General features: G+C 39.6%; 1 protein-coding gene across 3 annotated transcripts in view; it reads left to right on the forward strand.

The window, feature by feature from the left end:
* Positions 1–12,281, forward strand: part of NAALADL2 (N-acetylated alpha-linked acidic dipeptidase like 2) — a 1,191,965-nt gene that overhangs the window by 1,124,135 nt on the left and 55,549 nt on the right. For all 3 annotated transcript variants that reach the window (XM_059687069.1, XM_059687068.1, XM_059687067.1), the window contains one exon: positions 8,453–8,546. In XM_059687069.1, coding sequence (XP_059543052.1) covers positions 8,453–8,546 — 94 coding nt within the window. The remainder of the gene's footprint in view (positions 1–8,452; positions 8,547–12,281) is intronic.

The following is a 12,281-nucleotide window of genomic DNA, read 5'->3' on the forward strand; positions in this document are numbered from 1 at the left end:
GTCAATACCTGGCTCTGCTCTGGAGAAAAGCCTTGTATGGACAGGTCTGTTTTGGGGGGTGCACAAGAAATTTACTTGAAATAAGTAAATGTGTTATAGTTTGGCTATAAAGTGGATAATGGGTTAGAGGCAGACATTTAGATCAATTGGGGAATTTGGGGAATATTCCAGATGAAAGATAATGAGAATCTTAATACTGGATTTTAGCCATGTTAGGGGTACATGAATTTTACGTATTTAGGGGTATATTCCATTTTGCTCTGCAACATTTAATTTCTGTTTTTGCTGGGAAAATGGGCTGGGTATGTCAGGAGTATGTCCTTGCTGTCTGTCCTCTGTTGATGTCACAGCTTTGGAAAGCAATCCTGAGGTCTGGGAGGGCGCTCTTGCTCTGCTCATCTCTGAGATCCCTGAGTCCCCTTGCCCATGGCTGGCTGCCCTGAGGTTTGTTATCTACAGGGCATTTGTTTCTAAATTGGGAGTTTTCTACTATAAAGTGACATAAATCAGAGTCAGGTCACGTCAGGATGAACATAATAGCCTGAAGGGCACCAGGCGCCATAAAACCATGCAATGAAGGCTCTCACCAGACCACAATTTATCAATGATGCCTCAGTTCTGAAAGCTTAGGGAAGTGAGAAGGACTCCCTACAGATCACTGAATCTTGCCCATATGCCTTGGTTGTGTTTGAGGGTTTTCTGACTCCCTACCCCACAGACCACATACAAACGTACTTCCCATGTCAAGAACTCCACTTTAGTTATACTGGTTTATTCTGTTTCTCTAGAAAGTCTATACATCTTTCTGCCCCAAGATTTTAGCAATTTTATTTCCTCATCTGGAATATTTCTCCCTTTTAACATTCTAGACTCTTAAGCCCAAAATATATACATGTGAAATAGTTGCATAATGTGTTTAATGTGGACTAAAAAAAAAAATGGTGCTTACTGATTTTCTACTGTTAACTTCCTTTTTTAATTGTGCAAAAGTGGTAGGATTTGTCTCTATCAGGAAAATAAGTTCTAAGGAAAGAAACTGTTTTATATTTCTCTTTTCTCCTCATATCACAGTGATGATCACATAATAAAGGCTCAATAGACACTGGTGGTATGGTTCCTGATTCATCTACTACCTGTCAGATTATGTTACACCAAGCCATAGCAACCCAGTCTCTCTCAATTTCTTTCTCACACTCACCCATAAACAGGTGTTATGATTATCTCACAGAACTACCTCCTAGAGTAGGACATATTGCATTTTAAGTCTGACTGATGACATGAAAACAATCTTACTGTGATAGTTTAACTTACAGCTTAGGTTTGAGGTATACACTATGGTTACTTTAATTTTGAATTATAAAATGGAAGAAATCACACGTTTACTGAGTGTTTCTGCCTGTAACTAAAAAAGAAATTACATTGTAGAACCATGGCAGTGCTGTTGCTTTAGTGAACCTATTTATGTCTAACCACATTGTTCATGCATTAACTAGTCAATTCATTCAAAGCCATATGGCAGATAATGTCACCATACTGGTCAATGAAATAGAGTAATTGAAGGGGGACAATAACTATCCTCTAGATATTCACAGTTTAAAAATAAATATACATACTTTTCTCTCTGGACTAGTAAGGGAAAGATTGTGACAAAGTCAGAAAACATAAAAATACCTCCATGTAAAGCAACAAGTCCACGGAATATGATGCATAAGGTTTAAGAAAAATGTATTTGTGTATATATTTTCCTTTATCACATTCCTAAAAACACTCTTTAAACATTTAAATACAACACATAACAGTAGAGGCTGGGGACAGGTGCCTACCACACTGCTGGCCCTGACTTCTGTCTCCAGCCTCTACTATTGTGTGTGTGCCCATGGCTAACCCCTGTAACCACATGAGTACGAGCTGACAGCCAAGGCACCCACAGCTGTTTGTGTACTTGGATCCAGCCCTGACTGCTGTCACAGGCCTGTGCTGCTGCGTGCACCTGCAGTTTGGCCCTGTAGTGCAAACCTGCATGCTGCTGCCACTGACTCCTCGCATTGGACCTCAGTGAAATGCGTGGGTGTGCAACTAGTACCTGCGAATGGACAAGTGCACACTGACAGTCTAGATTCCATAGCTGCTCATACACCCACAGTTGGCCTTAGCCCTTGCCACTTGGTGAGGCCCTTGCCAATGTGTGTGTGTACCTGCAGCCAAAACCCTGCCCCATGCAGGCACCTGCAGCCAGCTCCACAGCCATGAGCATACCATCAGCTCTGGCCACCACCACCACCACCACCCTGGTCCCTTGCCTCTGAGGACCCCAATAGCTCTTAAAGCCACTCAGAACCCCACACAGCTCTTGTTATCAAGGATAACACAATTGTCAATGATATACATTTGAGCTGCCTGAGCCAATGAGACCTTCATCACGCCAAATCTCAAAATATTTGTGAATTTTTCAATTCTTGTTATCAGCTTCTAGATTTATACCATTGTGGTCAGAAAAGATGCTGGATGTGATTGGGATCTTCTTTTTTTTAAAATATATTTTATTGATTTTTTACAGAGAGGAAGGGAGAGAGATAGAGAGTTAGAAACATCGATGATAGAGAAACATCGATCAGCTGCCTCCTGCACATCTCCTACTGGGGATATGCCCGCAACCCAGGTAGATGCCCTTGACCGGAATCGAACCCGGGACCTTTCAGTCCGCAGGCCGATGCTCCATCCACTGAGCCAAACCGGTTTCGGCGGATCTTCTTAATTTAACACTTTTATTGTGTGGCCTAACATAGGATAGATCATGTGACCTAACATATGATCTATCCTGGAGTATGTTCCATGTGCATTTGAGAAAAAAAAATATTTATTCTTCTCTGTTGGATGGAATGTTTTGTACATGTCTAAGTCCATCTGGTCTAATATCTGATTTAAGTTCAATGTTTCCCTATGGATTTCCAGTCTGGATGATCTGTTGATTTTTGAAAGAGGGATATTATTGTTTTGATGTCTATTTTCTCCCTTCAGGGCTATTAATATTTGCTGTATAGATGCTCCTATGTTTGCTCATAAACATTTGTAAATGTTATATCCTCTTGTTGGATTGACCCCTTTATCATTATATTGTGTTCTTCTTTGTCTATTAGCACAATTGTCATCTTATATAAATATAGCAGCCTCTCCTATCTTTGGGTCTTCATTTGTATGAAATCTTTTTTTATCCCTTTATATTCGGTCTGGATTTGTCCTTAAAGATGAAGTATCTGGTATGCGGGATATAGTTGGGTCCTGTATTTTTATTCATTCAGCCACTCTATATTTTTTTTAATGGAGAATTTAGGCCATTTACATTTAAGGTAATTATTGATAGTTATGGACCTACTATTGCCATTTGGTTAATTGTTTTATGGCTGTTGTAATTCCTCTGTGTCTTTATACTTCTCTTGCTCTCTTCCTTTGTGACTTTGATAATTTTCTGTAGTAATATATTTCAAGTTCTTTTTGTTTATTTTTGTATATCTTTTATAGGTTTGTAATTTTGTGATTACCATGGGGGTTTTATAAAATATATTTATAATTGTCCATTTTAAGCTGAAGTCAACTTGAGTTCCAATGCATACTAAAGCTCTCTCCATTTTAACTCTCCCACATCTTCTACACTTTATGTTTTGATGTCCCAATGTACCTCTTTAATCTTGAATAGTCAGTAAAGTATTATTGTGGTTATAGTTATTTTAATACTTTTGTTATATGACCTTTATACTATATTTATAAGAAGTTTATCACCAACAAAGATTAGAATATTCTGGAGTTTACTACTGAGCTGTGGGTGGGCTGCATGGAAGCCTACAAGCAGGTCCAAAAGGGGCCTATGAAGCTGAGAGGCCTGCAGAGCTTGGTATGACCAAGAGGAAGAAGATAAAGAGGGACGGGCGAAACTCATGGAAGCCATGAGAACGAGCAAAAAGAACAAGGAGAAGAAGTGGCAAGGCCAGGACAAGCAGACCCCGGCCTAGGCAACCTTCAAAAGATTCAGGAAAGCAGCGGCGTACTGAAAGGAGGTTGTGTACTTGCTTGGTACCTAGATGTGCAGCTACCACTCAGGAAATGCGTCGCTTGATCTTCTGACTATGATAGTCAGTTGGGGCTTGCATTCATGGTCCCGCAGAATGTAGCAAAAAGCAAACAAAAAACACTCCTTTTTTTTTTTAATGTATTTTTAATTGATTTTGGAGAGGAAGGAAGAGGGAGAGAGATAGAGACATCAAGGATGAGAGAGAATCATTGATCATTTGCCCTCCGGCACATCCCCCACTCAACCCTGGCATCTGCCTTGAGTGGGAATTGAACCATGACTTCCTGGTTCATAGGTCAATGCTCAATTACTGAGCCACGCCAGCCAAAAAACAAACAAACAAACAAACAAACAAAACCCAAACACTTAACTGGCTAATGCTCCAGGGCTCAGTATAAAGGTGAGGTAGCAGAGTGAAATATGCATCCCCCAACTTTTCCCTGAAAGAGCTTTATTACATGTTTCAAAAAAATTGGTGCCTGAGTGCTTGGCTTTCAGTCAGCCTGCATCTAGGTGCTGAGATCCTCCCTTTGGGACACTGACAGATCTTGGCACATCCTCAACTACTGGGAGCCACTAAAAACAAAGAATTCAGCTTGGTCAAGCACAAAGATTTGAGAGACAACCAAGAGCTAGAGCCAGGCTGAATGATAAGGTTCATCTCCTACAGGAGACCATTTCATCAAGAATAGGAGAGGTAACTAGTTTATCAAATGAACAGAAACAAACACAGAGTCAAGGAAAAAGAAGAAACAAAGAAATATGCTTCAAAGAACAAAATAAAATCCCAGAAACAAGAGTTCAATAACATGAAGATAAGTGACTTACTTAATAAAGAGTTCAAAATAATATCTGCCATGGCAATACCCACTTGACATGAATGAAATGGGGACGTTGGGGACACAGGCTGCCACCAGCTCAACTCAGAAAGGGGCAAGGCGTTCATTCCATCCTTGCCTTGGGTGGCTATTCTCACTGGCCAGGCGGGCCGAGGAGGCAGTCTCAAGGCCACAAAGCTGCAAGTGGCTTCCCCAGGCCCTGGGTGCAACAGCATAAGCCCCAAGCTTGAGGGGCTTGAAAGGACAGCACATAGAGGACCCCAGAGGGTCTGCATGTAGCAGCTCCCCCTCTGGAAGCAGTTTATTCAGGCAGAGACAGCTACAGCTGGCTGGCTGTCAACATGAGTTAGAGGCAACATGGGTGTAAAATTATTTTCATGGAACTTACACAGAAATCACCTTAATCTATGGTTAAACTCTCAATAGTTTCTAGTCCAAACGAAAAAGCTTCATCTTCAATGTGCTACTCAGAAACTAAAATAGAGTGAAAGGATAGTCTTTAATCAAGTTCCAGAATGAGGGCACGCTGCTTTGAAAAGCACTGTCCCAGAAGAAGGCACAAGGGTGTGTGTAAAGAATGTTTCTAGCAAATACCACAGCCACCAAACATAACCCCAAGCTGGCCTTCTAGTTCCCCTCGGTGCCAACTCATACTCTGGGTGGGAAGGCTACTTCGCCCAGCTGACTTTGGGAATGTCACAGTGCTCAGTGAGGATACCCAAGTGTCTGTTGAAGTCCTCCACTCTTTGCTTGTGGGTTGTGGAGGCTTTCTTCAAGATCCTTTCCAGTGACTTGCAGCAGAGCAGAGGGAGTACACAAAGATGACCCTTGTCATTCTCTCCAATCTCCAAAGGGGATTTCATTTGGCCCATAGATGTGTGTTAAATTAGAAACCCGACGCTCAGGCTATAGATTTTTATCTATGCAGCTAGCACTTTTTTCAAGGAAAGACTAGGACATGGTCTTGTGTTTTTTGTTTGTTTGGTTGTTTGTTTGTTTGTTTGTTTTTTTGCCTGCAGCCTCTGCACTGAACCTTAGCCACAGCGAGTCCTCCCAAGATGTTTAAGAACTGTTTTTTGTTTGTTTGCTATAGCGTTGTGGGTCTTGTGGACACAAGCCCCAATGGCTTTCAGTGCTAGGTATTTTGGGCTTTTATTCCTCAAACATAAATCTTAAAAGGACACTAGATGGTGTATCCAAACACTTCTCTCCTCAGAGGAAAGCTAAGAGTTATGAGCTCCTACCTCATTGTAGGTCCCTGGGATGCAGTGGGTTTTAGGGCCAGAGTATGTCTCAGACTTTCTTATCATTTTTATGTGTGTGTGTGTTGGGGGGGGGGGGGGCGGTATTTTTGTTTTTGTTTTGTTTTTCCTTTTGCCTAAGAATCACTCAGCTAGTTTCTGGAGTTTTTCAGAGGAATTATTTTATGTGTAGCGGTAGACTAGGAATGTTCATGGGAGGAGCTAAATTAGGAGTCTCCTATGTCATCATCTTAGACTGGAACCCAGTAAGGCTTGTACTCAATGTTTTTAGCACAGGCTTAATGACCCCACTACCTGTCTCTAGGCTTGTCAAGATAATGAAATGAGATATTTGGGTATAAAGCACTTAAAAAAGGACGGGGCCTTGCATAAATATAGATTAAGGTTGTCTGGCATGACTGAAGAAGGTTAAATTCCAAAGCGGGTGAGAAGTGTATGCATATGTCTCATCTCTCACTTCATGGCAAGGCACACATAGATATCCCTCTTGTTTACACAGCTGCAAATAAAGCCGATTTAGTCTAAGCAGTCTACCATGGGCCAGGTGACTTAGAAATCCCAAAATTTGTTGCCATGTTCTTTCTGAAAGAAAGAAAGAAAAAAAAAACAAGGTGACTGGCTTATATTCCAGTTGTTTGAGCTGCCAAATGACTCTTAAGAAACCAAAACAAAACAACTCCAGCAGCACACAGAGAAGTCGCCTTTCTCCTCCCTCCCCATTCTTTCATTTTAATCTTTTGTGTGGTTTCCAGATTCCAAAAGTGTAAATAAAATATGTATGTTCTGTAGTTTCAATTATCCAGTGCAAATTGGAAAAAGAAACGATAGTGCTTCTTAATCTTCTTTAAAATTTTCTTTTTGCAAATAATTTATTTCCAAATATCAGTGTCCTTGCATGAGTTGGATGGGGTGTGATGGAACAGAAGCAGGATTCATATCAATCTATTGCAGACAGCCTAATCAGAATAGGCACTTTCCCAGGATTTTTGTGATCATTAAGCTGGTGATAAAACTCTGAAAAGATACCTTAGGCATTGGGGAAGAAGTGCTTGCTACATTTGGGAGAAAAATACCTCAAAGAAATAAAGGGATGTTAAAGTTTCTTTTTCCTTTCTTATTTCTAAGAAATATGTTTCTCCAAGCATATAGAATATCAAATTGAATTGTATTTTTATCATGATATAAATTGTGTAAACAATTGAGAAATATAACTTTGAATTGTCAAATGGAATCTGACCATTGTTGAATATGTGGATTTTAATATTTAACATCATATTTTTCTTATATGTTATATCTCTTATGTGTTTTGTACTGCTTCAATTTAGTGTGCCAATTTCCCTTCTGTGGTTTTACAAAACAGTATTTTCACTGACTAACAACATTTCATAGTTTATTAATAACATTAACTCAGCCACATTTTACTGTATGCCAGCTTTAGGTCTATAAAACAATGTGGGGCATTTATATAGACCCAGTAAATACTCAATATCAGTTGAGAGAAAGAGGGAGAGTAACAATAGCATTTGCCACCCATCTGAAGTTTCTTTGAGATGTATGTGAATGCATATGACTTCTTCAGTCTATTAAGAGATGCTAGTTCAGCTATAGTGAATATATTGGCTTTCAAAAACAGTTTTGGAGTCTTGTGATGGGGACTACACATGTATAAAAACTCCAAGCATGAGTTTTGGGGATGCCATTTAGAATTTTATATTTTAAAATTTAATTTAAACATTGATCTTGAAGTGGTATAAACATTATTAGTTTTGATAAATTTTAGAAAACTAATTAGGGACATAGTAAAGCATAAAGGAAAAGAATACCTAAGATTTTAAAGGCATTTTTTTGATTGAATTATATTTTAAATGAAATCAATTCATCATTAATTTTATCTGAAGTATTATTTAGTTCTATGACCAGATATTGATTTCCAGTCCCTTTCTAGTTTATTATGTGACATTCTGAACTATCTTATATTGTTTAAAAGTTTAAATATTACAACCCCAAGTACGGAAACACCTTTTAATGTTTAGCTCCAAAAAAAGAGAAACAAATTTATATTTCTTTATACTAGCCCAAGACATGAAATAGATACTGAGATTTCTTTTTTCTTTATAGAAAAATAAAATAAAAGAGGTGTAAAAGGAAAAAAAAAAGATTGTGTAAAAGTATATTTTATCTCCTGTGTTTGTGCTACTATGAATGTATAAGAGTCTATAGAATAATGAAAAACAAACAAACAAAAACCCTTAATATGAACACTAGCATTTTTTTTTCTCTTTCAGCTCTCAGGAGAAGTGATTTTACAGATTGCCAACGAACCAGTTCTGCCCTTTAATGCTCTTGACATAGCTTTGGAAGTTCAAAATAGCCTTAAAGGTAATTTTTCTTTAAATTATAGTAATTTTAGAAAATGAAAAACTGTTCAACTAATTTTCAACTAGAAATGGATAAAATTATGTAGTATACTAACTATGGTCATGCAGAGCCTCCCTTCCTATAGAGGATCATCATGAGAAAGGATGAAGAATTTTGGCTGCCATGTCAACAGGAATGAGGTATATTTATGAATAAGTGTAAGGCAACATGTAAATTTTCCCATGTTCTATTACCATCTTTTATCCAAATGATTTATAGTTTCAAGCTCTAGTTATTATTTATAGCTTCCATATGGAAAAGTATAGTTTAGGGATTTTTTTAAAAACATTGTACCTAACATTTAGTCAGTTCTAGTAAGACTGGCCCAGAAGTTTCTCCTTGGGAATTGGTTTCTATAAGATATGGGCTCCATCCCATTTGGCTCATCCTAGATTAAGGATAAGAAGAAGATAATTTCTATAGTCTCCACTGCAATTCTTTCACATTCAAATATAGCTCTTTCTACAGAATCTGACACTACCCTAACAATTACCTTCATTCTACTTTATCTACATACTAGAGGCCCAGTGCATGAATTTGTGCACAGGTGGGGTCCGGTTGCCCCGGGCCCAATCAGGGTGGATCAGGGCAAGCCTATCAGGAGGAGGAGATGGTGGGAGGTTGGCCTGCTGGCCCATTCTGATTGAGGCTGATTGGGTCTGGGCCAGCTGGGGGGAGGGGCCTACAGTGATTGGTGGGCAGGCCCCACCCCTGATTGGGGTGGGGAGCCCTTTGAGGATGGGGTGGTCATGGGGAGGGGCTGTGGGCAGTTGGCTGGTCGGCCCTGCCCCCAAATGAGGTGGAGGGGGCCAATTGTGGGTCAGTGGCCAGGAGAGTGGTCGTGGAAGGTTAGCCGGCCAGCCCCACCCACGATTGGTGTGGCTGGGGCTGATTGGTTGTGAAGCTGGCTGAGGGGAGGGGCCATGGGCCAAATGGAGTGGTGGGGGCCGATCTTGGGTGGGCCCGTGTGGGAGGAGGGGCTGCAGGATGTTAGCTGGCTGGCCCTGCTCCCTATTGGTGTAGGGAGGAACAATCAGGGGCAGGGCTGAATGGGGAAAGGGGCTGCAGGCTGATTGGGGTGGTGGGGGCTCACTGGGGGTGGGGCCAGCTGTAGGGAGGGGTATTGGGGTGGGGTAAATCAGGGGCGGGGCTGGCCAGGAGGAGTGTCTGCAGGTGGATCCGGGTGGTGGGGGCCCATTGGGAGTAGGGCTGGCCTGGGGAGGGGCTGCAGGTGGTTGGCCAGTGCTCCCCCCCCCCCCCCCCCCCCCCGCCATCATGCTGGTTTCTTGGCCACAGTGGGCATGCAACCGGTCATTCTGGTCATTACAGAGTTCTGGTCATTGACTTTTTATATATATAGATAAACCTTTAAATCAGGGTTAATATTATCTTTAATAACCAAATACTGAGGTTAGTATTGTCATTAAAGAAGGAACACTCCTTCTCTTTGAGTCATACATTTTATTATCTGATCTTTAATGAGTCATTTGTAGACATGTGCTTCTCAATACCCAAACTGATATTCTAACTCTAGGAAACCTTGGAAAGTAGATCATTCTAAAGAGCCAAATATTTTCAGTATCTCAAAATTTAATACCTTTTTTTTTTGATAACCTGGATTGTTTCATAACTGAGAAAATACTACAATCCTACCCACTCCCCCATTATTCTTATGACTTTTATTACAGTGGCTGTAAAACTATGACCTGAGGAACAACTGAGCAGTTGTATAGAGTGGTTTGCTTCCATACTAAATGGCCTCATTGCTCTGCTTTAGACTATTTTTCAGGCTCTGTATAGTTGTCTTTTTGCTGTCAGTGTGACTCCTGTAACAGTCAGCCTGCCCTCAATTTCTAATTCACTATTTTAAGAATATTTTGGCTTATACACTGACTTACCAAGTATATGGCATTTTTGCAAATTAATAACAGAACTTGTATAAATAAAGGACAAAATGTTCTATGAATATTAGTAGTACCATTTCTGCAACAATTTATTTTAAGCATATATTTAACTTGTACTGTAGACTCTACTAATTTTCAGACTTAAGAAAATATAGTTGGTACTATGTATAATAATTAAAAATTTTAGAGAACAAAAGGAGATTATTTGTGTAACATAAAGATTTTCATCTGTAAAGGAACAACTGTCATTCATAGAAGGAACTGCAAAAGGTATACTGTGACCCAAAGAAATTATATGCATAATAGTGGCCCAGTGTACAGATTTGTGCACATTGAAAGAAAATTAATTAGAAGAAATATTTTAAAATTGCTATTTGCCCTTTCTTTACAATAAGAAGTGTCAACCAAATTCATGATCAACAATGATGGATTGAAACACATGCATGCAATTGGTGCCAGCAAGAGCTTTATATGTATCATGCATGTGCAAGTCAACTTAGCCTTTTATATATATAGAATAAACTTGCTTAATTAGACATGCTTTCTGATGTAGCTAAACTTTTTCCAGCCCAGTGAAGCACCTCAACTTCTCTTTCAGGTAATTGTCAGCAACACAGCAGTAAATATCAACATGAAACAGATTATTATTGTAGATCATGCAGGGAGAAAAAAGGGTAAAATATTTAACTGCAGCAGTGTTTGACCATATTCTGTGCAGTGAGAAAGCCTGAAGTCATTTTCAAGGTTCACCATTTCTTCTTTTCAGTTGAAACAAGTTTCTATACACTCTAAATCTCCGTTTTGCCTAATGAAAAAAAAAATAGGATTCTACCGAGTCTCCTATCTAACTACTCCAGGACTTCTGTGAGGATCAAATGAGATGAGGCACAGGAAAAAGCTTCACAGACATTTACAAAGTGTAAAATGTTTCCACCTGGCTATAACGCAAGTGTGTTCCTGGGCTAAAGAAACTGCAAGGAGGCTAGCTGCTAGGGAGAGGAACTCAGGCATTGCTACATGATGTCATTACCTGGTGCCCACAGTGACCGTTTCTGGGCTGGGCTGGGCTGTGGGCCGCATTTTGCACCAGGAGGTCTCAGCAGCATTGGCTGCAATTTGGCGGAGTGTTGCTCTGGGGTGGTGATGGTGCCTGTGTCCCCCTTGGGGGAAGCCAAGTGTTGCTTTGTTGGCGCCAGGTCCATGGTGCTATTTCTTTTTAAATGGCCAGTGCACGTCATGGCAGCTCCTGTGTTGAGTGTCTGTCCCCTGGTGGTCAGTGTGTATCATAGCATCGATCAGACGGTTGGAGGAACACTTAGCATATTAGCTTTTGATATATAGATATTCATAACTCATGGACATAGACAATACTATGGTGAAGGTCTGGGGTGGGGGGATAGGAGCAGGTTGGAGAGGGGGTCAATGAGGAAAAAAAGGGCTACATCTATAATACTTTAACGATAAAGATACATTTTTAAAAATTTTAAAAAGTATTCTGTGCAATACTGGTATCACATGATAGAGTTATAAATGATTTACAAATTGATTTTCTAAGAAAAATATTTGATGATAAACGTATATTGCATTTGTAATAAACACACATAGAGTTTTATTTTAATTTAAATAAATAAAATCAGTAAAATCCTAAAAGTATTATCATTATTGTAATTTTAAATTTTAAGCTGTATTATATTTTGAACAATTGAGTTTATTTTTAAAAATCCATAAGGAAACACAATATTTTAATATATTAGCATTATAATTAATATATGAGCATTTCAAATAACATAGG

Source organism: Myotis daubentonii, chromosome 3 (assembly GCF_963259705.1).
Source record: "Myotis daubentonii chromosome 3, mMyoDau2.1, whole genome shotgun sequence".
NCBI lineage: Eukaryota > Metazoa > Chordata > Mammalia > Chiroptera > Vespertilionidae > Myotis > Myotis daubentonii.